Source organism: Malaya genurostris, chromosome 1, assembly GCF_030247185.1.
Source record: "Malaya genurostris strain Urasoe2022 chromosome 1, Malgen_1.1, whole genome shotgun sequence".
In the NCBI taxonomy this organism is placed as follows: Eukaryota; Metazoa; Arthropoda; class Insecta; order Diptera; family Culicidae; genus Malaya; species Malaya genurostris.
The window spans coordinates 152,200,908-152,228,688 of NC_080570.1; the positions used below are offsets into that span (position 1 = coordinate 152,200,908).

The 27,781-nt window shown below is 39.8% G+C and overlaps 1 protein-coding gene across 17 annotated transcripts in view; it reads left to right on the forward strand.

The window, feature by feature from the left end:
• Nucleotides 1-635: 635 nt before the first annotated feature.
• LOC131426206 (tropomodulin) overlaps nucleotides 636-27,781 on the forward strand; it is a 147,466-nt gene continuing 120,320 nt past the window's right edge. For 3 of the 17 annotated variants that reach the window (XM_058588762.1, XM_058588768.1, XM_058588771.1), the window contains exons 1-2: nucleotides 637-879; nucleotides 10,358-10,612. In XM_058588762.1, coding sequence (XP_058444745.1) covers nucleotides 10,550-10,612 — 63 coding nt within the window. In that variant the 5' untranslated portion in view covers nucleotides 637-879; nucleotides 10,358-10,549. Of the gene's footprint in view, nucleotides 885-9,995; nucleotides 10,012-10,305; nucleotides 10,613-27,781 lie in introns of those variants that run through there. The other 14 variants (XM_058588772.1, XM_058588773.1, XM_058588774.1 and 11 more) reach the window with 9 other exon arrangements.

Genomic DNA, 27,781 nt, shown 5'->3' on the forward strand with positions numbered 1-27,781 from the left:
TTGCCTCCAAGCGTGCGAAGGGAATTGAACTTTCGGAAGTGCATGTATTCCTTTTCGTTTTACTACATTAGTCCTTCTGCGTTTCTGGAGAGGCCAAGACTTTACTTTGTCTACGAAATCTGGCATTGAACTTTCCTCAACCCTTTCTTAGTCCAAACCAAAACAAAAGAAATGTTATATATTTTGCCTTCAAGACACGAGTGTTATTACAGGTTCCGTTCTCGAGCACTGCAAATCATTCGTCACTGCGCTGCTCTCCATAAATCCGGAAAGGAAAACACATTTTCTTTGTTCGACTCAGTACCGACTGACAAGCGGTGAATGGCCCAAGTGCCGGGCGCACACCATTGTATCCACTTGTCCGTCCGAGTCGAAGCAATAAATTTCACCATCCAAAGAAACGCTGGAAAGCAGCGATAAGCGCACGTGCGTGAAAATATCGTCTCAAATTTCCAGAACAAAGCGGCCACGAGCGACCACAAGATCGCTCGGGAAGGGGAAAGCCAACAAAGCGTTGACGTCGACGGTCGGTCGACGACGACGACGGCGCCGCCGGATTGTTGGGGGACCACCGCCGGGACTCCGGGTAGTTTTTGGGGAGGAAAATAAATCTCCCGTCAGCAGCAGCGAAAACCCGCAGGGGCAGTCAGCTCGCAGTCACTCAACGCCGGTCGATCATCAGTCGCAGTGAGTTAGTTGGCCGGGACACGGGTCTGTTTTGGATTCGCGCGGCGAGAGTTACTTGGCTGCCGTTTATTTTTTTCGGTGTGGAAAATCAATACCGCTTGGAACCGGGGACCGAACGCGGAGAAAACCGGACGAAACCAGCAGTTCGATCGAACAGCTGGAGGAAAATCACAAAGCAAAAAAAGGTTCAGTGTAAGGTGCTATGTTTGTGATTGATTGATTGATTGAACAACGATTCGCATTCCGTCAAATTCGGGGAGGCTGTGAGAAAAAAAAAATTGAGCGAATCCCAGTCGACTACGGCGTGACACGAGATACAGTTCGCACGCTTGCGCGAAAGGATGTGTTGTGAATTTAACGTTTCGAGTAACAGATGGATTAGTGCGCAAGGGAGATAGTGAACAGTGAAGAGTGATGAGCAAAGCAAAATCTGTCCGGCGATGAAGAAAGCATGTGCACCGCCGACGCCGCCACCGTTGACTAGAACGAGCGCAGTCCGAAGAAAATTAGACATGATGGTTTATTAATAAAATATTTATTGATCAATTAAAATGATCAGTGCTTCAACTCTTGAAACGAGAGAGGCAGATAGAAAGAGACAGACAGAGGGAGAGAGAGAGAGTTACTGCTAGCCAGTAGAAAGACAGGAAAGTTGGACGGAAATCTCACTGAAGTTTTCTTTGTAACGTTCGGTTCGAACAGCACAAGGTCACGTTTTTATATGTCAAAAAAGGAATAAAAATGTTTATTCAGTTGTTTGAGATCCGGAATGATCTGACACTGAAACTGAGACTGATTCCAACCAGTCTCAGTTTCAGATCATTTTCAGATTTTGATTGAAAGAAACCGTTTGATGTGAAATGTGCAGCGCTATTTTTAATTATGTTTGCTTCGTTTTCAACTTGACAGTTCATGTGGAACTGCTAGTGCGACTTAGCAGTTCCGTATAAAACTGTACTTCTTTTTCATTTTGATTTCCTAAATGTTTGTTAATTGAAGAAGTCAAGGTTATTTCGGCCTGAAAAAGCCTACAAGTAGTAGAAAAACTACGTATCTAGGGGACGGGTATAGTGTGATGGGTAAGTCGATGCCTTTCACGCAGCCCGCCTGGGTTCGATTCCCAACCCCGCACATAGGGTCAGAAAGTTTTTCTGGCCCGAAGAGGCGAATGACCTTAAGGTTAAAACCTCTATAATCGAAACAAAAAAAAAAACTACGTATCTGTCCAGAATATGAGGGATAAAGGGTGTCCGGAGTTGAATTTAACCACAAGGAAATATTTGGTAAAATTCACCAAACTTTCAGGGAATCAAATCAAAGATATTATTTAACTTTTTCCATGTTCGCTCTGTTCAATTGTCTGCAATTCCAGTGCAGAAGTTGAAGCTCATCGGCCCGAAGTTGACCTCATTAGACTTGTACCACTGCAAACTTCTTTTGTGTAATGGCACGAAGCTGAATTCGGGCAGAAAAAGCGTCGGTCCATTGTTGTAACCTAAAAAGTAGAATTGATAGTCCCGGTTGTCACAAATTGAGCACTCCTCTTTCCACATGAGCAAATTGCTTGCCAAATCATATATTTGTTTCGACAAACTTCCACAAATCTTCTGTTTTCTAGCGACATCAAACTTATGATGAGCAGTAAAAACAGATTTGCGAACGGGAAAGATTTTTCGTTTTACACTACATGAAATGAGAAGTCTTCAGCATAATATCCATCTAGAGCGATACACTTGACCCATCGGTCCTCCAACATTTTGATGCAATTTGAAAAAAAGATTTGTCAAGGTCTTCAAAATGGGCTATTTAACTATGTATTACTCCTTCCCCCCACTACCTTTTTTCGATCTTCTGGTAATTATAATACTCCACGCTAATAAAAGTCCCCCTTTCTATCAGCAAAAAAAATAAAATACAGCGAATGATTTTTAACGCCTTCATTTGAATCATTTGAAGTTACAGAATTTAGTGATGACCGAAACAAATGATAATCGTATGGTGCCAGATTGGGAGAATATGGTGGATGTGGTCACACATCATATCTAAACTGTGACAGTTTCTGACGAGAGATAACTCCCGAATGACCAAACCTGAATAGTTAAGAACAAATATTCTAACGACAAGTCAGTAAGGACATTGCACTTCGGTGTTGGAAATAGCAGAAACTTACCGTCTGCTTAGCTGCTTGTGTTTAACTGCTAGGTGGCATAACAGTTCAACGTAAACTGCACTGATGAGTGAAAGGCAATGATGGTCCAGCACACGAGCCAGCTCTCATACAGTCCGTGTGCTGTACCTTTTCAAAAACACGCACACGAAGTCTGAAGCACACGCTCGTGTGCCGTGTTGCTACTAGATCAAGAGTCGTATGTTTCGAAGAACCAGCTCGCAATGCTGGCTCATCTGCTGGCTCATGAGCTGGAATGGGGAGCTAGCTCGTGAGCTGACTCATGTGCTAGCTCACGAGCTGAGTTGAGTGTCCGTATTTTTTTTTATTTAATGATATAATATAATTTTTAAGCACACAATGTCCGCTCTTGTTTTGCTCTCGTCAGTAGGTGGACTACACACAAATAGCACACGCTCATGAGTCTGGTTTGAAAAGCACAGCACACGAGTTTAATAGGCACACACTGCAGGTATAGAGCAGCTCGTGTGCTGAGCTCGGACATCACTGGTGAAAGGCGAAACGGTCCAGCGGTCCAATGCATAGGGCGCTGGTCTTACAAACCAGTTGTCGTATGTTAGAGCCCCGACCTGGAAGGATTCGTAGTGTCAGTAGAATCGTAGCACTAGCCATGCACTGGTTCTGTACACTCTGAATCGGCTGCGAAGTCTGTTGAAACAGAAGGTCAAATTCCACGACAGGAATGTAATACCAAGACTTTGCTTACTGTAATACCGGAACCGGAAGTCGGATCTGGATCTGGATTTTTTAAAGTATTTCAAGACCTTTTATTCGCTTTTTAGTTTGTGAAAATCGGTTAGGAAATTTCCGAGAAAATTGACTACGCATTTTTTAATAAGTTTGCACATATTTACTTGTAATTCCGGAATCAGAAGTTGGATCTAAATGAAATTCAAGAAAATTGTACCCCAATTGAGGCCATACCTTTTATTTGAATCTAAGTTTGTGAAAATCGATTCAGCCATCTCTGAGAAAACTGAGTGACTGTATTTGTAGAGAGAGAGAGAGAGATTTTGTGATCTCGACGAACTGAGTCGAATGGTATATGACTACGGGCCTCGGTTGTAAAGTCAGTTTTCACAGTGATTGCAAAACCATTCTTTATGAGAAAGGCAAAAATCGTATCGATTGGATCAGTAGTTTGGTTTTTATCGTGTGAACAGACGGTTTTGAGAAATCGCGCTTCAATGTTTGTGTGCTTTAAAGGAATGGCTGGGCGCGAATAAATTTAAAGAACAGTATCTCCAAAAATATATGAACATAAAATTACGCAAATAGGCCTGAATAAAAGCATCTTTTGAATAAAAAAAAATAATGAAGTACCTATCCCCGCTGATAACGCAAAGAATAATTTGTTGCTAATCAGTTAGGGCAATTTTGAATTTGTTGCTCAATTTTGTCTTAATTTGCCCAAGAATGGGTAGAACTTAATCGAAAATATCTCTTTTTGCATTTAATGCAGCAACATAATTTTTTCTCCATGTAATCGGAAATATGGTCAGCAAGCAATTTTTTTAAAATGTTTGGTATTATCCAGCATTATGGTGAAATTCAGTGCCAAAATAATGCCTGAATTGAACGAATCATCGTACAAGGTGTATCGGGAAAAACCGATACATATAAATACGGAATATTGTCGGTGATCGAGTACAGTGGGCTTACGGTATGTTTTGTTCGTTGGTGGAACAGGCACTAACTATGTACGGTTATAAACCATGAGTATTTTTGATTAACTAATATGAGGGAGCCACATTTATGCAAGTTGTTTAAGACGGTCAATTTAGTCATTCAATTTATAACCAAGAAGCCCTTATAATAGGCTTGTAAAATGTTCAGTAAAAATATTTATAGATAAAATAGATAAAGAATAAGTTGAGTAACAAATTCAAAATTATCGTGTAACTAATTAGCTACTAATTAATAACAAATTATCCATTATGTTTTGATTTGCTTTTAAGCTTATTGTTTAGGGGTGTTTCGTTTAACTTCATATAAACCCAGCAAAGTACTTGAAAAAATTTAAAAAAAATTGTGCAACAAATTCGAAATTACTGTAACAAATTTATTAGTAACAAATTATCCACTGGGTTTCGATTTTTATTAAGCTTATTTAGGAGGAATGTTTCGTAGGCTTAGCGAAGTGCTTGAAAAAATAAATTTTGCGACAAATTCAAAACTACCCTGACTAATTAGCTACTAATTAGCAACAAACTACTCACCTGTTCGCGTAAAAGATGTTTCGCTAAGTGCTATCAGGAATACAACTTTGCTTCTGCCGTTTTTTTTCAAAATTAAAAGCTTTATTGCGAAAAAGTGCTTACAGATGTATTATTCAAAGTATTGTCCGTCGCTAGCGACAACTTTCTCCCATCTTTCCGGAAATTTTCGGATCCCGGCTCGAAAAAAGGAATCCTCTTTTGACGCTATCCATGAAGCAATCCATTTTTTTAACTCTTCGAAGGATTGAAAATGTTGATCTGCCAGGCCGTGTGCCATCGAACGGAATAGGTGGAAGTCAGAAGGGGCGACATCTCGGGAATACGACGGGTGGGACAAGACTTCCCATTTCAGCGTTTCCAGGTACTTTTTGGCCACTTTTGCGACGTGAGGTCGAGCATTGTAGTGTTGAAGGATGACTTTATCATGTCGGTCTTGATATTGTGGTCGCTTTTCTTTTAGTGCGCGACTAAGGCGCACCAGTTGCGTTCGGTAGCGATCTCCTGTGATGGTTTCACCCGGTTTTAAGAGCTCGCAGTAAATCACACCGAGCTGATCCCACCAAATACAAATCATAACCTTGGCGCCGTGAATATTCGGGTTTGCCTTCGACGAAGTAGCATGCCCGGGCTTTCCCCATGATTTTCTGCGTTTGGGATTATCGTATCGAACCCACTTTTCATCACCGGTTACGATTCGATGTAAAAACCCCTTACGATTTTGTCTTTGAAGTAGTTGCTCACATACAAATAGACGGCGCTCGATGTCCCTCGGTTTCAACTCGTACGGCACCCAGTTTCCTTCCTTCTGAATCTTCCCCGGGGCTTGAGACGTTTTGAAATGGCTTGCTGACTCACTCCCAACGATTCGGCAAGCTCTTCTTGGGTTTGGCACGAATCTTCATCAAGCAATGCTTCTAGTTGTTCATCCTTGAAGGTTTTTTTCTCTTCCACCAACATGTTTGTCTTCGACATCGAAATCATCATTTTTAAAACGTCAGTGGCGTCTCGTCTTATTGTGCACCTCGTGCACTGCACAACCGATTGAATTGAAGGAATGAACTGGGTCCCCAACCCCAACCAATTTTTTTTTTGAATCTTTAGTTATTCGATGAAAGCAGGTTGTATCACACCAAAATTGCGTGTATTTACACGCATCTCATATATATCAGACATTAAATTTCAGGTATCTACTGTCGCTGTATTAGTGTCTTTTCCGTGCACATAAGCTACTGCACAGATTCAAGAAGAAAAAGAATTACTCAGACAAGCTCTGAGTTTTGTTTGTTTAATCAAAAATCCCGTCCGAAAGTATATCGTTATCTCATTGTATTGAAAAACACAAGCGAATCTCCGTTCCTAAATTTTAAGGTTTCACTTACATCTGTTACATCTGCAATTATACCACATAAGCAGTGCACAACTAGTCAATTTTGTCACGAGACGCCACTGTAAAACGTTGAAACCACTCCCGACACGTTCTTTTACTCAGAGCAGCATCACCGTAAGTTTCTGAGAGCATTCGATGCACTTCAGCTGCATTTTTTTCCGAATTGTAACAGAAAAGTAAAACTTCCCGCAAATGGCGAGAATTGTGATGTGAAGTGAAGCCACCATCAGTTCAAGGACTTGCCAGTGGATGCGGGTAGACTTACAGTAGCCCCGATATGACTCATCCATTCACTTTCTTACTATAGCTGTTACCGAAAAGCGAACAAAAAGGGTTGGGCGGATATGTAAGTAGAGTTACTTACTCGTATTCCGCGGGAATAAAAGATGCTCTTCCAACCATAATATCCAGTGCATGGATGAAGCATTTCGCTATACATGCTCGAACCCGCCTGATGGTTTGTTTGAGAAGGGCGCGTCAGACTCATTTCAAACCTTCAGAAGGAAACAAGTTTCCTTCAAGTGACTTGGGCTGGCTATCCACAATCCCTCGTCCAGTCGTCAATTCGTCCGATGCCCTGATGCTCCCTCCCCTTTACGCCCCCGTGCAAAATGTTTTATATTGAAAAATACAATGAAACATAGTGTAATGAAATTAATATAACATGAAAAGATATAATAGATTACAAAATAATACAATATAACATAATATAATATAATATATTTTAATTTAATATAATATAATACAATGTCATACAATATAATATAATATATCATAAAACAATATATAAAATAACATTTAGTGTAGAGTGTCAGTTATGCTCTTCTATCTTCGCAATACTGCAGGAAGTAGAATATTTCTCTTCTAATAACAATAATAATATCCACATCTATAAAAATAATATATGTTATTATTATTGATGACAAATTAATAATAATAACAGTAAATATAATAATGAAAATAATAATAAAAAACGAATCTAATATAGTACAATGAATTATATAATAAATAATAGAATGAATAAAATGATATGTTGCGATATGCTATGATATTATATTACTTGAATTTATTTGTCATTTCTCATGCTCTCATTCTGCCCTCAACGCATTCCATCGACCAATTGTCACCACAGACACACGTGTAGTCATGAAACAGGAACCAGTGAGGACCAAGCTCACCTTGTGACGACCTTGATAGTTAGTTAAAAGATTACTTTAATATAACTGATAATGATAATGATAACTTATAAGGAAAACAAATTTATATTTTGCGCAGAGGTACGTAGTACTACTCATAATAAACCCTATAATATAATATAATATAATATAATATAATACAACATAATACAATATAACATAATATAGTAGAATACAATATAATATAATATCATAAAATATAATATAATTATATAATATAATATGCTATGATGCAATGCAGTATAATACCATAATAACATAAAATAGTGTAAGACGATAATATATGAAACAATATGCTATGATATAATATAACAGTTAATGTCGCAGTGTAAGTTACGCTCTTCTCATAATAAAAATAATACTAATAATACATGATGTAATAAACGACAGAATTATATGTTACAATATACTATGATAAACATTGCACTTTAGGATGGGCTTCAACCTACAAGCCATTTCGCACCCTCTCATTCTGCTACTAACGCAGAAGGCGATAGCACCCAGTCGACGCCGTTCTATTGACCAAATGTCATCATAGACGCTCGGGGAGGCATGAGATAGGGACTTGTGAGGACTTAGTTATCTCACCATTTGACGACCACTTCCCGCAAATGGCGAGAATTGGGCACATAAACAGACATTTTCGAGGGTGAATAATACGAAAACAAGAACAACTGTCACTGAAACGGCGATGACAATTCGTTAGGCACTGTACACACTCACTTTAAAGGCATTATCATCTATGTATTTTAACCAGCCTCTGCCGGTACAGCCGACCTGATAAGTTTCGCATTTTCATCGACAATATTCAAAGTACGAATTTGAAACTAATAAATTTCGTTCTCAGTCAACATATCTATCGATTAAAAGAATAAATAAAAATTATATTTTCCATGAAGTGCCACCCTTAATCGATTCTACTGGTATTTTTGCTTAAGTAATATTTTTTCTCACTGCGCAAAGTAATTCAGCGTAATAGGTCAAAATAATTCATGGTTCGACAACTATTTCTCATGTATTGAAAATATACCTTCCCCCAAAGCATGACATGTAGTTTAGCTCATTTGTAGTTTTCCTCTACGTTTTCTGCCTACATTCGAATAATTTAAAGTAAAAAAGTTAACCGTTTAGTTTAGTAATTCTTTGTTTCCGTATTCCAGTTTGGTAATCATAGTGGTAAACACATTTTTTACCGAAGGAAATTTTGTTTGAGAGATAATGCGCCTCCACCAATCTCACCGAGAAGGACATACCCAGTTTTTGCTCCTAAAACGCTTTCATTTATCATGAATTGTGTTAAAATTTATTGTCAAATCGAGTAACGTTCTCAGAGTTAATCTTGCAACACCCATTCATTACAAGTGTTTCCACGAAATAACTCAACGTAGGACTAGTCGTACAATTGTTGTATAATTTAGCAACACCAACCGCTTCAAACCAAAATAAACGAAGTATTGGGGGTACTTTGCGGCGTTAGCCGCGTGTTTTCTCCAAACAACTCGCTGCACCGTCCCAAAAACGCCGTCCCCACCCCAACAAGTGAGCAAAGTATAAATTTTGCACTGGCAAATCACCTTCGAAAAAAGTTCACCGGGCGATTTTTCCGCCGTGTCGTCTTTCTATTAGTCCAGGGGACCGCGATAGCGATAGACCACCGTGCGTGATGCTGTGATTTTCTGGCCGTTATCCGAAAGGCGTACGGAGCGGAACGCGCGTCAATCAGCTGACGCCGATCGGAGGATGTGACATTAATAGTGGGTGACGATGACGTTTGTTCGGTTGCTCTTTACTGTTTACTCTTCTCCCGAAACGAAAAAAAAACAAAATGAGACAAACGGATGGACGAACGGGCGTACGTCTCTCTCTCTAGCTCTCTCGCGGTGGTCCAACTGTTGTGACAAGTTGTGCTCATTTTGTCAGCCTTGTTGCTCTGCGTTGCGTTGAAAAACACGTTGGTTAGTTAGTATTTAATTTTTGGGGTTAGTATTTAATTTTTCCGACGATATTTTCTTGCGCTGACGCTGACAGTAGCGAGAGAGCGAGAGAGATAAAGTGAGACAAACAAGGCTTGGGACGGACAGCTGGTGCGCTCTATTTACTCTTCTCAAACACGCCACAGTAAAGTTGACGTGTAGTGGAAAGACGTTCGGTTCGCGCTGCGCAACGCACGACGGTTGGTTGGTTAATTGAACACGACAATCGCAGCAAATGTTCGCGTAGTAATTTGACATGTACTTTGCTGAAGGGATTACGCGTACCGTGGATTCCGAAGCCGAAGTGCCGTGAAAGTGTTGGAATAAAAAAAAACACGTTCACACTTTCTCCTGTTCGCGAGTATTATCTAGTTCGAGAAGTAGAGAAGCTTAGAACGCAGACAGGTGGCCAATAGAAAAAAAAGTCCTGATTTGAATTTGTTTTTTTTTTCCTGTCACGACGGCCCCCTTTCTGCGCTCGCGGATTTTCCCGTGCATACGCTTAGAAGAACCGCTACGGAAAATGCTTCACTGCGAGGAAGACAGGCGAAGAAAATTTATGAGCTTATTTATGTAACTCGGTACGAAAGCAGTACAAAACGGCAACGTTTAAAATGTTAAAGAAGTGACCATTTTTGACTGTTTTTTTTTGCAGAAGGAAGAATCAAGTGATCGGTTTTTTTTTCATTCATTTATCATCTTCTCAGAGTGCAGAGTGTCATAGAAAAAACGGCTAGTGTGTCTCAGAAAAGCAGAAACTCGTGTGCGACGGTCTGCATTTGAAGGCTAGAAGAAAAAAACAAGTGAGAAGTGCTATTTTATTATCGTTTTTTATTCTACTGGTGATCGAACACATCAATCGAAGATACTTGGATAGTAGTGCCGCCACCGCCGCCGCCATGGATTACGAGGAAACTCACACCGTCACGAGGAAATCGATGACCACCTTCCGGATTGAAGAGGTAAGTGGACAATTAGGTGTTCCTTGAGGGAAGCAAAACAATACCGGAGTTGATATATCGAAAAGTGCTGCCATCTACGAGCATTCCGCTTCGTGAGTAGCTGAGACTTGGTATGAGTGTGAGTGTGTTTTTTTTCGCCAGCTGAAATAAAAAAACGCGTGTACTCATGCGACTGACCGTCGGTTGGTGGACAGCAAAGCGAAAAAGATGTGGGTAACTATTTTTAACAGAAAATCTCGGCATCTTCCTCATTTCCTTGGGAGAGTGAAAATTTACTTGCTGACAGAAGACGGGGACGTTTCATTGAATTAAAACGGACAAATGTTCTAATGAGTGTTCTTCTTCGCATTTATCGATAAAAAAAAACTTCGGACCTTCGGTCCTGATCAACAAATGACCAACCGTGGTTCAGAACAATCGTACACAATCGTACATCTTTAACCAGAGAGGTGCCCTTGTCGAAGGCCAGTCGAATTATGACGCCCATTCTGGTTACTGTCCGATCCGGTGTGAAATTGCTGTCATGGGCACCGGGATGATGGATCACTGGATGAAAAACTGTGTATACTGTGTTTACTGCTTGGCCAATCCAATCCGGACAGACAGTCAGTCAGTTCTCAGGTAGGCTAAGCCAAGCGGGGTGGGGTGGGAAACTCGGTAAACAAACAACAGCATCCCAACGACGCTTCTTCTTGGAGGAGAACGGTTAAATATTTCTGCCTACCTACGAGTACAGAACAACCGTATCGAACAGAGAAACTTTTACGAAAGAATTACGGTGACCTTCCGGCGTTTGACCAGGGGTGACGAGGGCATTGCTCGAGGATGCTCGGTGGCGACAGACGACGACGTCGTCGCGCACTTGTGAACTTTCAGTGCATTAAAGATCGTTTCTGTTTTTTTGTTGCTGTTGTACCAAAATGAGGACCGTCGATTTTATTGACATCGAGCTTGTTTGAATTATTATAAAACGATGACTCGATCGTTCATAAATCTGTTATATCTATTTCGTCTTCGACTATTAACAGTTTATTTTGAACTCTTATACTACTGAGCAGTTCAACAAAAATCGCTAATCAAACAAAGTTTCCACTACTCGAAAAACACAGTTTTAGTTAACTCCAAAAAGTGCACTGATTTAATCAGGAATCTGAACTAATTGGCTCAAGTGACACAAAACAAATCGTTCTGCATCCCCGATTTTACACAAGCGACATCATTTTGCATTTCCGGAAGAATGAACAGAAGTAAATTCGGCATCCCATTGAGGGGCGGGTAGGGTCTAATACTTTTGAAGAATCATTTATTATTTTCTTTATATTTTCTTATAGCAAAACATTTGAAGAATTTTCTGTGAAATTTTAAAGCCTGTTGGAACGAAACTCTGGAAGTTATGGACCTTTATCCATGGCTATCTCATTCTACGAAGAAGCAAGAGCTCGGTGCACAGGCCCAAGATTTCTACTTCGATTGACTTTAAAACTTGATAAAACATTCTTGAAATGTTTCGTTATAACAAATTATAAAAGAAAAAATATGATTTTTTGAAAATGTTAGACCCTGGAGTAATTAATTGTTTCCATTGATTTTATAGGCAAAAAACCTTAAACGCGTTTTACTCGAAAGCAGGTTTTGAAAGTCCGTGTCCATCGTTATTCAAAAACTACTGCACCATTTTTTTTTCAAATTCTGCAAACACTTTCTACATATAAAAACTTTAGGCAGGTTTAACAGCCACAAAATGGCGAATTTTTTCGTGAAAAATCGTAGTTTTCAGTTTGAACAACCACCAAAAATTTAAAAAATTAAAAAAAAAATCAAACAGAAACGTTGTGGTCTAGAAAAACTACTACTCTAACTATGCTGCGTTCATTTGTACACTTCTGATTAGTCTGCGCTGAGATACAGTGGACACCGCAAATCATGATTTTTAAGAAGCGTCTTCAAAAATACCTTTTCACCGACTTATTTCTCAATATTTTTCCACGAAAAAAATAATAAAATAATGTTCGAATGATGCTTTTTATCACGCAAAACATTTGAATTTATTTTGTTAAACGATAGTTTTGGAAAAAAATCACAAAAATTATAATTTTTTCATCGTTTAGAACTAACCCCTCCCCCCCCCCCCCCCCCTCTCCATAAGGGATGCCAAATAATCTGCTAAAACCTTTATGGTCAATACAGAAAGAATTATTTCACTGCAGGAGGAACGATGAGCCCCTCTGACTCATCATAGTGGGCGAAAAACGATAGAATATCCTTTAATTTTAACTCACCATACACAGATTCAACCATGTATGGAGAACCAAAAACCCGGATACGTAGTTGCGTCAATGCGGGACAGTTACATATCAGATGATATGAAGTACCGTAATCGCCTTCACACAAATCACACGAATAATACTCAACACGCTGAATAGTAGCCATGTGATAGTTGAGAGTTTGCTATGTCCAGTCAGAGCTCTGGCCAGAATATTGCAATGATGTTTAGCAAAATGCAGTAGACATTTTCACATTTTGTGATTAAAATTTGGTAGAAATGCTTTTTTCTGAGCGCGAGTTTGCAAGCTGCGCCGGTAGCTGGCATGTTTGGATGCAGCCCAAGAACGAATCTTGTGCTTTATCCAACCAGTTGAAAGTGGTAAAGCTAGTTCAGGACCAACGAAATCATTCGTTGCACCAGCTCTAGCCAACTCATCAGCCCATTCATTTCCAGTAATACCAGAATGGCCGGGTACCCATACGAAGTAAACAGCATTTGAAATGCTGAGGTCTTCAATTTGAGTTCGACATGCAATCACTAGATTCATCCGTGAATCATTCTAACTGAGTGCTTTTAAGGCTGTCTGACTGTCGGAACAAAAATAAATTCGTTTACCACAGATCCTCTGCTGAAGTGCCGATTGTACTCCACACAGAATTGCGTAGATTTCTGCTTGGAACACAGTACAGTATCTACCAAGTGAAAGAGACTGCTCCAGCCTCATTTCACGACAGTAGACACCAGCACCAGCACGACCATTCAACAGAGAACCGTCCGTATAACAAACTATGTGTTCATCAAGTTGTCGTTCCAGATAACCAGACAACCATTCCTCACGAAGAGGATAGCTCACATTGAATGTTTTGAAAGGAAAACTGCATGTGAGAGTTAGGTCACTAGGAGCGAGTAAATACTCATCCCACGTAACCATTTGAGACCACAAGCGAGTTTGGCTGGTAGCATAATCTAATGGGTTACTGTTTCAAAGCCCTGTAACCTTAAGACGGTATGCACACGATAATGCTTCTTGTTTTAGGAACACATGTAGTGGTTTAATGCACAGTAGCGCCTCTAGAGCAGCAGTAGGAGTTGTCGTGAATGCTCCTGTCATCGCCATTAGGACCATCCTTTGGAGATGATTTAGCTTTGACTGAACTGTCGCGACTTCTCCTTTCTGCCACCATACAAGACAACCATATGCTAAAATTGGTCTAACAATAGTTGTGTAGATCCAATGAATATATCTGGGTTTGAGTCCCCATGATTTTCCAAAAGCTCGTCTGCATTGGCCGAAAGCCATGCAAGCTCTTTTAATTCTGAAGTCAATGTGAGCAGACCAATTCAGTTTAGAGTCAAGAATAACCCCGACGTATTTAACTTGTTCGACCACAGTCACCTCTGAACCAAAGAACTGCAACGGACGAGCTTCTGTGATTATCCTATGATGAGTGAAAAGCACCATTGATGTTTTGCCCGGATTTACAGATAATCCAACCTGACAACACCATTGTTCAACAGATCGCAGGGCGTGCTGCATTAAATCAAAGAGAGTGTTAATGCTTATACCGGTCATCAATATATGATAATCGTCGGCCAAACCGTACGTCGGAAATCCAAGGTTATTAAGTTTCCTCAACAAACCATCAGCGAATAGGTTCCATAAAAGTGGGGATAGTACACCACCTTGAGGACACCCACAGACACTCAGCTTTCTAATCTCTGCTTGCCGAAGCGATGAACAAAGAAGTCGATTGCTAAGCATTGCGTGTATCGAATTTGTGATACTTGAAGGTATGCCATGACCACGGGCTGCTTCCAGAATTGAATTGAAAGACACGTTATCAAAGGCACCTTCAATATCTAGGAAAACTCCCAAGAAAGATTGCTTTTGTGAGAAAGCTTTTTCAATGTTGTACACAACATCATGTAACAGGGTTGTAGTGGACTTTCCACGCTGGTAAGCATGTTGCATTCCATGTAGCGGATGCACGCCCAGACTAACATTCCTGATATAGTGATCGACTATGCGTTTCACTGTTTTAAGAAGGAATGAGCTAAGACTAATAGGCCTGAAACTATTCGCTTCCTCATAAGTGTCGCGACCGCCTTTGGGAATAAATTTGACAATAATTTCCTGCCAGGCTCTTGGAATATATCCAGTCGCAAGACTAAAAGTAAGTATTTTCTTCAAAACATGTTTGAAATGTTCATACCCTTTCTGCAGTAACACTGGGAAAACTCCATCCTTTCCAGGAGACTTGTACGGAGCAAAACTCTCAACTGCCCATTTGACCGATTCAATCGTCACAACGCTTCGAGCAAGGGCCCAAGAATCGTAACTACCTGAAAAAGTCTCGGGAAGAGCTGTCGGTGATGGATCCATACATCCTGGAAAGTGAGTGTTAAAAAGATAGTGAAGTACATCACCTTCATCAGACAAGTGTTCACCATCTGAAGTTCTTAAGAAACTGACCTTAAAGTCCTTAGACTTCGAAAGTAACTTATTTAATCTGCTAGCCTCGTTGAGACTAGAGACATTTGTGCAGAGGCTTTTCCAACCACTTCGCTCAGACGATCGAAGAGCATTTTATAAAGCCCTTCGAGCCAACACGAATGCCTCCGACCCATCTCTGCGTCGGTGGTTCCAAGCTCTTCTGCATAGTTTCCTTAGTCTAGCTAGTTCAGCATTCCACCAAGGAGTTCCTCTAGTAGCTCGCACAATCCAAAGTGGACAAGCCTCTTCATATGCTGCAACTATGAGTGAATTTGTCTCGTCGACAACTATTGGATCGAGGGCAGTCAGTGGACTAACTGAAAGTATTAAGAACATCGTTATGCAATTTTACGAGGAAGATTTCTCTCGATTTTCAAAATAATTTCTCTCAATTTTCAAAACTTAAATCCATTCTATAAATTTGACCTCAGCTACAACATAGCAAAAAATGGAGAAAAAATCAAAAATATGTTTTTCGAGATATTTGAATTTTAGATGTTATTTTTAAAATGAAAAAAAAAACAAGACAAACTTTCCAACAGTACTAAAATTTTTAAACATAGTCCTTATAATTAACTAAAACATTGCAGAAGATAGCAAACCGATTGGACCCACCGTTTCTGGGATATATAGTATTTGAAAAATTTCGAGGGATTTTTTCTTAGTCCATTCTTGAAAGTGAGACTAGAGTAAAAATGGCAAACTTATGATGCAAATAGTCTCTTTTGATTACAAAGATTTGCAAAATTCGAGCCAAATAAAAAAAATACCTTATGATCAAAAAAGAACCGGAATTTTATTAAAAAACGCAAAATTTCAATTTTTAATAAATTTCTTTATTATCGCCTTCAAAGTACTCTCCTCCTGCGGCAATACATGCATGTCAACGCTTGATCCAATTTTCCATACAAGTTTTATAGGCCGCCGAAGGTATGGCCTTTAGTTCACGCAGCAAATTCTCTTTTATGGTCTCTATGGTCTCAAAACGCGTTCCCCGCAATGGCAGTTTGAGTCTGGGGAAGAGGAAAAAGTCACACGGGGCCATATCTGGAGAGTACGGTGCTTGGTTGATGATATTGGTTGAGTTTTTGGCCAGAAATCATCTCTTTGGCCACATCAACACGACGCTGTTTTTGAATGAAATTTAGCTTTTTTGGCACCAGCCGAGAAGCGACGCGTTTCAAACCCAAAACATCAGTTAAAATGTGTTCGGCTGATCCATAAGAGATGCCCAACAACACAGTAATCTCTCTAATCGGTACAGAACGATTTTGCAACACGATTTGCTTCGCCGATTCAATGTTTTCTTCAGTAACAGATGTTGTTGGGCAGCCAGGGATCTCATCATGATCCAAGCTTGTACGACCACCTTTGAAGCGTTTATAGCGTTCGTATGCCTGTGTTTTTCCTAGACACGATTCACCAAAGGCCTTTTCTAACATTTTCAACGTTTCGGAACACTTAAATCCATTTGTAACACAAAATTTGATGCACGCACGTTGTTCTAAATTTTCATCAATTATAAAAATCGCCTCACGAAAATTTTTCAACTTCTTTGTATAGACGCCAAACAAAAATAATTGTACGATATGCGTCAAAATTTGACAGAATGTGTATAAAAGTGTTGCCAACGTTGAGAGAATAAAAGTTTACCGATTGGACAAGCGCGGGAATTTTAAAATGAAAATTCCGGTTCTTTTTTGATCATAAGGTACCAGAAAAATCGACCTTCGGTTTCGTATGGAATTGTTATTCAAAACAAAAGATCACGTGCATTCGTCACAACATTCGAGATAGTTGGCATTGAATCAAAGAAGGCCATACCGAACTGTTTACAAAGTTGCCAGCAAGCCATGTGACCTGGTAATATCTGTTTATATCACATTGAACTTGAGACACTTATGTCGTTTATGTTTCTAGCGCTGATACTGGTGAAATCCCGGACGTAAAGAAGTTTACGAGGTACTGGTTGAAAACGAAACGTAAAATAAAGATGTAAAAGAAAAGTAGAAACAATCACGTACGCTCAGTACAAACTGATTATCTGTAACCAAATCCAAGACCAAAGGCCATTCATTTGACTTAAATTTGAGAAAATGGCCATTTCTGCGAAAAATGAGTGAGTTGAATTTTGGAGTTTTTGGCCACTATTTTCAATACATCCAGTTAAATTACCGTCAGTTGATCTTTTGAAGTAACAAAATATCTCTTTCAATAGTGTGATAGCGGCCTTCAAATGAGGTTCATGTAAACATTCGAATTGGCTCAAGGTAATAGATGAAAGACTAATCAGATAACTGAAATATCAATCACAAAATACACATATATTAATTGTTTCCTCCTTAAGTTTTCATTTTTAACACTTTACTCCATTTATAATTCCATTCGTTCGAAATTGCTTACTACCAAGAGCGAAGACAATGAAGCAGCTAGACTACTTGGCACTTGAAACTGAGCAAGCAAAACTTCAAATGACTAGGTACGATTATGACTAGGTACGATTATCCGTACGTTGCACTTGGCTCTCCGGAAGAAAATTTCAGTCTACTTCAGCTAGTTTTGTTTCATTGCATCAGCTGTTGAGCCTGCAAGTTTCATATTTTTAGGACTTTAATTGTCCCTTCTCAAAATTCACCTCAAGCAGAGTTAAGTTGAACCACTAAGTTGCGATAGCCGTTTAATGTGTACTGCTATGCACTGTTGAGTCAAAGACGAAACGTGAAAGAAAAAAGAAATTGCAAAAATAGGTGCTTGGCGAATCGGCGTTATGTAAAAAGCGTCGGCGGAATAAACCACATTCTAAAAAAAAAACATTGATTGAATACAAACCGCACGTTGTCTGTGTCACATGTCATTCAAATTTTTGGCATCGCAACATGCACTTAACCCAAAGTAGGTCTCACCTTATTTTACAACAAACAAACTTCTTTCATCGACCGGTAAATTTGATTCTTTGCATCCTATGTCCAAGTGAAATTAGATCGTTCACCGGTTGTCGGCAGGGTAAGGTACCGGAATTATGAACGAGTATTACGAATATATTTGTAGCTTTCCCTAGAGCTTGTAAATTTCTATAACTTTCGGGAAAAATTAAAACTTCTGCATTAGATTGTGAGTAACAAATTCAACTTCGGAACATAAATTTTTCGCCTAAAAAACTAATGACTGATCAGTGTAGAAATATGTCCAGCTCCTATACTCTGTTGACCTGGATTCGGAAGTTGCTTTTCACTTTCGAACGGCGCAGTGTCCAACGCAAAACCTGCTTCCTGTGCTTTCTTCTTATGGCAAATTTAGTCTCTCCATCCCCGTGTGATCTGAATCTGAAAAATTAGCAAAAACACACAAACACGCACACACATTTCTGGTGGTGATACACAGTCAGTGCTCTACTCTGCCTGCTCGCTCGAATGTCAGGTACGGTAAACAAACCTTCAATACCTTTGCAAAATCGCACTTTACGAACACCTTCGCCGGATCTACGCTCATCTAGCCTGTGCGCGCCATTCGCACGTTCCTCTTTTCGAACTTGTTTACATTTGGGTTTTTAGTTTTCCTACCTGCGCGGTTTTTACGCAGGTTTCTTTGTAGGAATGACGTCACACCAGGTTTTCAGCACCGCACCTACGCCCAAGCTTGCGGCATCCCAAAACAACACAAAGTTTAGGTATCGCGGGAACATCATACCCCGCAACCGTCACAAAAAAAAACGAACCTCGAACTTCTCCCCTAATAATTCGACGGGGGGGTGGGATTTGTGATTGGCAGCACTGCGGTGAGAGACGGCGACGGCAGAGCGATAGAAATGAAGCGACAGGTGTCTGCTTGAAAATAAATTCCGCGACAAACAATGTTTGCCCCGTTTGCTTGGTGATGTTGGCTGCAGCGATTGGTGCTGACGGGCGCGCACGGCCTGCCTCGTTCGGCCGGGGACTAAACGCGAAACATCGTGTCCTGCGTAGGAGGTTCGAAACTGGCTTGTTAGGTTAGACCTTGGACTCAGTTGGTGCGATGTTTTCGTTATTTTTGCTTTCTTTTTTTTTTGTTTTAAAGTGCGACACTTTGAGGCGTGCCGAAAAGTGCTATGCGGATTGCAGAATCATACTTAATCGGATTCATAATTATGGCAATAAAACGATCTTGATCGTTTACAGTACTTCATTTACTGAGACTGAGTTTTTTCAGGTTCAATGACTTTTTCAGAAGATTGATTAGGCTATGCTAATTTGAAGCAGCAATTCACTAATTAATTTTAGAAAAAAACCTGGAATTACCAAGCGAGTTAGTGGGAAAAAAATCTTTTCGCCTTGGATCCATCAGCGCATTAGCAGTTTATGTTGAACGACGAAGTGGCACTAGCAGTTCAACATAAACTGCTATCGCACGGAAGAGTCGAAGTGGAAACGTAAAAACAAGTTAATATAGCAATGTGCACTCAGCACTCAATCATACTTTAGTATAGTTATCATCGAAACTTTTCAGTAAATTCTTCAAGACCTGAAGTGAAATCACTTACTGTGAATTCAACGACTGGGATTGGGAATTCTATTTAAGTGTGTTCATGTTCATGGTTCATGTTAACCAGGCCGAACAAAAAAACGAACTACCTAATACTTTGAACCCACCGATGTGAAACATCATTTTCAATGAAAATTCTGCTGAAGATTAATTATCAAGATTTGAACAGTTGAGATTGGTAATCAAATTTAAGTGTGTACCAGAGATGCCGGATATTTTCATATAAAATCTGTACACTGAATACTTTTATTATGAGGTTGTTTTCATGCGGTTTTTTACGCGGATTTCGGGAGTTACGCGGTATTTTTTAGGCAAATTTATAGTTATCCGGTAATTTTGTTTCGTCTTAGAATTACACGAAACGTCGAGATCTGATGTTATCCCGAATTTTTTTTAAGTCAACTCTGTAACACTAAAAAAATTTCAATTTCATCCAAAGCCTTAAAAAACGGGAGATTTTGTAGCATTCAGGCTCTTAAAAACCTTTTCTAATCCACCTAGTGGTGTAATGATGCTTTTCTCATATTACTTATATTTTCATAAACATCACTAGAAGATCTGTCAAGAATCTTTTTTTTTTAATTTGAATAAAATCAAAAACTTTCTTTGGGTATAAACTACCATATGGATGACTTTTACAACTAATTTTTTTAACCAATTCAATTCGTAAACAGTTATGTCAAGTTAATATAGATACAAATGTGGCAACCCTTCACGCTATACAAAATTGAACAAAGCACGCTGTGTGCTTCGTTCGCAAAGGCGGTGGTGTTTTATTCTTCCGAACCAGCATGTAACGACGCTTGCCGGTTTTGCATCAACATTTTATATGACGGTTTAAAAGTTTTGACACTCATCGCACTATAATTTCTAAGAGCTTTAATTTGAATCATGATTTGTGAAAATCGGTTTAACAGTTACTGACAACTCAATTTTCTCCGAGATGATATGACCGATTTTCCAAAACTTAGATTCAAACGAAAGGTCTTATGGTCCCATAGCTTGCAATTGAATTTTATCTTTATCCGACCTCCGGTTCCGGTGTTACAAGGCAATATGTTACTCAATTTTCTCGGATATTTCTTAACCGATTTTTTTTTAAATTAAGATGCAAATAAAAGATTTTGAAATTCTTTAAAAAATCCCCCAAGTAGTTGATCAAGATCCGACTTTTGGTTCCGGCATTAGAGCGCGATAAATGAAAAATTTTCAATTTCCTGAGTTTTTTTTTCAAAAGTGATGGCGAAACGAGGTGCAAGTTTGTTTTAAATATACTGGTAAATTCATCTAGTTGGCAGACTTTGTTAGTTAGTGGATATATCTCATCCAGATCCGACTTCCTGTTCCAAACTTGTCAAAACTTCATACAAAATTATGCAAACCCGGTACGGTACGTGCTGATACGGAAGAAGAAAACACCACCGTCTAGCAAGCCTATCGGAATAGAACTGTTACGTTGTTGTTACGAATTTTTATCTTTTATTATCTCATACTGCAAAAAGGCAAAAGCTCGGCTCACAGGCCAAAGATTTCTGCTTCGATTGACATGAAAATTTGACAAAAATTTTTTTGAAATGTTTTGTTATAATAAAATGGAAAGAAAAAAAATATTTTGCGAAAGTGTCCCTGTAGATTGTTTCCTTCGATTTTACAGAAAGTAAACTTCGAACACATTTTTCTCGGATGGACTTCTTAAAAGTCCGTGTCCATCGTCGTTAAGAAACTACTTATTTTCAAATTTTGCACACATTTTCTTAAAAAACCAAACCCCAACGTTTGCCTTCGTTTTTTTATTTTGTTACTTTGGGTTTTTACAGCTACAAAATGGCGCCTTTTTTTCGTGGAAAATTTGCGGTTTCGACTTAAAAGAACCACCAAAAATTAAATCTATAAAAAAATTTTTTTTTTAAATATCAAATGCCAATCAATGTGTCAAGAAAAACACCCCCTACAACTACAACACTTGGATTTTTTGGCTTCCGATAGTTTCGCGCTGAGATTCAGTCGACACCGCAAATCACGATTTCTAAAACGTGTCTTGGAAAATACTTTTTCACCGATTTATTTCTCAATATTTTTATCAAAATTACAGAATTGTCAAAACTTTAATGTCTAATTGCTTTTGAGGATGGGCGATTGTAAAACTCAAATATTTGACATAGTAAGATTTTCCAAGCCAAGCAAATTCAGGCATATTGGCAGATGGCAGCTTCGACCAGCCCCGCCTCTATGCAACGCTCGCATCAAATGGATGACAAGCAACCGAGGACGGGTATTGGGTTTACGTCATTTTTTTCAAAAAAATCGTCACGTTGACGAATAGTCTAGGTAATTTAGAGCTAATTTCAAACTAGATTGAAATGTCTTTTTTGCGTTGAAGATCGACGATTCGAAGGAATATCCCATCATCTTCAGGGCTTTTTTTCGAAACGTCGGTCTTTAATGCCAAAATAATAGTGTTTGTGTAAAGCAATACTTGATCACAAAGCCAGCATTCAAAAAAATTCTGCAAAAGTGGTCGCATCATCTCTCTTTTATAAAAATGTTATTGAATAAACTTCAGTTTATAAAACTCTGAGCTAATTTGAAGGATTTTGGAGTAATTTTACTTTTTATTGATGTGGTAGGAACTTGTGAGCACTTAGTTAACTGAACTTTCGATGACCACATCAATGTTGCCTTTCTCATATAGAAATGCTATACAGCCACTGTGAAAACCGACATTTAAACCGATGTCATATACCATTCGACTCAACTCGACGAACTGAGCAAATGTGAGTGATAATATTTGTCACACACACAAATATTGTCACTCACTTTTCTCGGAGGTGGCCGAACCGATTTTCACAAGTTAGATTTAAATGAAAGGTCTCATGATCCCATATAAAGCTCCTGAATTTCATTTGGAATCGACTACCGGTTCCGGAATTAAAGGGTGATGTGCTCCAAAAAAGTGAAAATAACATAATTTCACTCACTTTTTTCTGAGTTGGCTAAACCGATTTTCACCATCCTAGACTCAATTGAAAGGTCTCAATATGCCATAAGAATATCCAAATTTTCATTCGGATCAAACTCCTGGTTCCGGAGATACGGTTCTTAGTGTTTTATCTTCACTAAATTTTCTTGGAGAAATCTGGATCGATTTTGACTAGGAGGATGACTGAGCGGATACTAACATACTACTAAAACTAATCGTCGGTTGTGAGTTAAGCTCGAAGATCAAGTGGCTGTTTCTGGATACATAATGGTATAAGTGACGTAACCGACAAATTACGTTTTTTTCTATGCCTACATTTTTTTTTGCAGAAAATGACTACTGATCACATTCAAATGTTTTATTATTGTTACTTTTGGCTGCAAGAGTGATATAGGAACGAATTTGTGTCGCAAAATAATCCTATATTCATGTCCAAAAATTATTTTAATGAAAAAAATAGATTTTTATGCGACTGTCAGAATAACAAGAGAAAGGCATTATCTTTCTGCTAGGTTTTAACAGAAATTTTAGGCTACTTAAAACATTCAAAAGCAAAATCCCGTTTTAATAAATTTATTACTCGACTCTTTCGCGCAAAGATCCAATGAGAATGCAATTGTTTTTATTCATTCTGAGTATTTAACATAGGTCTAATGTTAGATTGCGATTTTATATACCAGAAGTAAAGTCTTGGTATTACATTCCTTTTGTGGAATTTGTCCTATCTCTTTCATCAGCTGATTCTTCGCGTACAAAATCATTGCATCACTTATACTACGATCCTACTGACACTAAGAATCCTTCCCGGTCGAGATTCGACCATACGACAGCTGGCTTGTAAGACTATCGCCATATACATTGAACCGCCTACCCGGGATTTTAAATACCAAGTCAGAGATAAATTTTGAAGAACGAAATTTTCCTAAAACTTTACATTAGTTACCGAGAGCGACATCCAATTGACGTATTAAGTAGTGAGTTTGAAATCCTATACTTATACATTTAAAAGTTATACGTTTCGTCTTCGTCTCATCGGGGCATTAGCAGTTCCAATTGAGTTGCAATTGTCACCTAGCAGTTTAACAACATTATTTAAAGTGCAGTGCAGTGCCCAAAAACGTCTTTAAAGATTATGGGTCTCATCAAAATTTTGACAAAAAAAACCTACTCAAAATTGATATGATTCATCCAAGTTTCGAAAAAAATCCCTTCGAACGGTAGAGCTACACCCTACTGGGAACGATATAACGTAGCAAAGTAACGACTAACGATGGGAACGATTTTCTTATCTCGGGAAACAGAAAATTTTACACCAACTGTCTGTGTTCTTTTTTTTTTTTAAATTTCCACTCTCTCTCTCTCTCTCTCCTCGCGTCCCTATCAACGACTGTTCGTTTGGTCGTCGTCGGCCGATGGCGGGGCACTGGCAGTGGAGCAGTAGTCAGTCTGCTCTGCTCATCATTGCAGACGGATGGATAAAAATAGATGTGGATTACGCTTTTTTTATGTAATCTATTAGAAAATTCTGTTCCACTGGTGTTTAGTTTTAAGTCGTTAAAGATCGTTGCTGAGTGAGAGTGTGTGTGTGTGTGTGAGTTTCATCACACCTGACCATATTTTGGGTTCAGTAGTAATGACAGAGGTTTTCAAAGTAAATAAACATGATGAACTGTCAGAAATGACCTACAGTTTGGCACCACCCGGTTGTCTTAAGTGCCACGAGGCAAAAGGAGAGGGATCGACAGAAGGAAAGAACGAGAGAAGAAAACCCATTGAAACTAGGAGTGCTTTTGCGTTTTCTCACGCTCTCGGCGCAGTTTTTCCCGCGGGGCGTCAGCCAAATTCGACAGAAAAAAAACTCTTGACACAGACACATGCGCGCAGCCATTAAACCCGTCTGTTTTTACAGTTGGTGTGTTCATACATTATTTTTGGACAAAAACCAATAACCAATTCAGTCGCCCATCCGTCAAAGCGTTTTCCCGTGAGACTTTGCTGCGGTGTTCCTTCCCGCAGTTTTGTTAATGCAGGACAGGAATCGATCTGGGGCATCGGCGAAGGAACCCGAGAACCGCGTGTTTTTTGCGCTGCAATGTAGCAAATTTTCCACATGTCCCAGAAAAGAAACAATTTCCACCCGCTCCGGATGAAACCGAGGACCCCGTGTGTGTGTGTGTTAGTTTCCATCGGCACACCAGTGGAGGTTTTTCTTTTTTTCGCGCGCGCACACACAGCCTGGGGTTTCACAGAGAGTTTCACAGAGTGACGGCGGCGCGATGGATAGGAAATTCGCAAAACATTTCCAAATTTAGTATCCTCGGAGTTAATTTTAGCTCGACATTGCGCCGTTCTCATCGTGCTTGCACACACGCACACACACACCCACACTCCGGCGAACAACACAGCCACGATACGCGGCTCCGGAAGATTTGTTTTTGCCGGCTCAAAACACTGCCGGTATTTTGTAAGCACCGTACGGCTGGCGAAATTGGCGCACTTTGTTTTGCGCTGCAGTTGGCGTCATATTTCGAGGGTGCGGGTTTCGTTTTTTTTTTCGGTTCGGCTTTTGGAGCCAACTATTTTAATGGATTCGAGAATCAGCAGGCCGTGAATTTCGGAAACCAGAAAACCAGAAACGATGAGTGGATCCAATTTGTTTAGTTTCGCTGTTTTGACGTAACGTTTCATCTTTTAACTGTCATAATTTCTCTTGAAACATAGTTCCCATGAGTAATCATTACGAAAACAAAAACAATTTTATTGCTGAATCTCGGCGAAAAAATAGCCGAGAGTCAAGAGCCCGGTAATCATCTCGGTAAAATGTATCAGATTCTCTTCAATCCTAAATTTTATATCTTTCAAAACCCAGAAAAAATGGCGACCTAGTGCGATCTAGAATCGACAAGTGACATTAGCTGACAAGCATCTTGCCGAACTTCGGTTAAAATCTGCCAAACTGTACAAAATCTCGGTAAACGTATTTGCCGATTTCATCACTTCACCAAGATATCAAAATACTATTTCAGCGAATTACGGAACAGAACATTGAAACAATCAATCAAAATTTTTGTATGCCGATCTCAAGAATCGGTCAGAATTCTTCTTTCTGGCTACTTGGATATCATTCGTAGTGACAGTTGTTGCCGATAGCGTACTTTCTCTAGACAACGCAATTCGTAAAACGAAGAAGTTCTGTCTTCAAGTCCTAATCTAAGCCTAAGTTCCATTCCAAGTTCAAATAAAAGTCAAAGTCCAACGTCAAGACTAAAAAGTCCAGGTACAAACCCAAATAAAAGTTTTACCTAAGCTCAAGGTCTAGTTCAGTTGAAGTAATCACAAGTCACTCAATCAGTTGAATCACAAGCCACTCAATCAGTTTTGGTCCAAGTCATTCAACTCAAAGTCCAAATACAAGTAAAAGTTCAAGCTCCACCTTAAATTCTAGTCCGAATCTAAGTTCAGGTATAACTCCAAGGCAAAGTCTAAGTTTAAGTCCCAAGTCTAAATCCAAGTTTAAGTCCCAAGTCTAAGCCCAAGTTTAAATCCAAGTTCCAGTCCAAATCAATATCCAAGTTATATTCCTTACTCAGAACAGTTTAAGTCCAAATCCAAGTCAAAATACGACCTCAAGCTCTAGTTCTAGTTCAAATCCAAATTCAATTCCAATTCCTGGCTCCAAGTTTGAATCAAGGTCTAGGTCTGCCCTTGGTATCATAGAGTCCAAGTCCTTGTCCATGTCCAAGTCCAAGTCTATATTTAAGTTCAAGTCCAAGTCCAAGTACAAATCCAATACCAAATCCAAGTTCAAGCTCAGGTCAAAATCCCAGCCCTAAATCAAGTCCAATATGAAAGTCAAGTGCTAGTTGAAATCCAAATTCAAGCCCAAGCCCAATTCCAAGTCCTTGTCTATGTCCGAGCTCAAGTCGAAGTCCAAGCCCAAATCCAAGTTCTAGTCAAAATCCCAGCCCTAGATCAAGTTCAAGACAAAGATCAAGTTCTAGCTTAAATCCAAAATCAAGTCCATGTTCGAATCCAAGCCCGAGTCCAAGTCCTAGCTTAAGTCCCATTCTAGTCCAAGTCTAAGTTCAAGTCCAGTACTTTGGACAAGTCCAGGTCCAGGTCCAGGTCCAGGTCCAGGTCCAGGCCCAGGTCCAGGTCCAGGTCCAGGTTCAGGTCCAGGTCCAGGTCCAGGTCCAGGTCCAGGCCCAGGTCCAGGTCCAGGTCCAGGTCCAGGTCCAGGTCCAGGTCCAGGTCCAGGTCCAGGTCCAGGTCCAGGTCCAGGTCCAGGTCCAGGTCCAGGTCCAGGTCCAGGTCCAGGTCCAGGTCCAGGTCCAGGTCCAGGTCCAGGTCCAGGTCCAGGTCCAGGTCCAGGTCCAGGTCCAGGTCCAGGTCCAGGTCCAGGTCCAGGTCCAGGTCCAGGTCCAGGTCCAGGTCCAGGTCCAGGTCCAGGTCCAGGTCCAGGTCCAGGTCCAGGTCCAGGTCCAGGTCCAGGTCCAGGTCCAGGTCCAGGTCCAGGTCCAGGTCCAGGTCCAGGTCCAGGTCCAGGTCCAGGTCCAGGTCCAGGTCCAGGTCCAGGTCCAGGTCCAGGTCCAAGACCAAGTCCAAGTACAAGTCCAAATTTAATTCAAAGTTCCAGCTTGAGCTTAAGGTCTAATTCCATTCCTAGTCTAAGTCCAAGTTCTTGTCCACGACGGCATTTAAGTTCAAGTCCAAGTTCAAATCCAAGCCCCAGTTTATGTCCTTGTCCTTGTCCATGTCCATATCCATGTTCAAGTCCAAGTCCAAATCATATTCCAAGTTCAAGTCAATGTTCGAGTTCAACCTCGAGTTCTAGTTCAAGTCTAAATCCAAGTCCAAGTCCATGCCCACTTCTAAATTTAAGTCCAATCCCAAATCTAAGTTCAAGTTAAA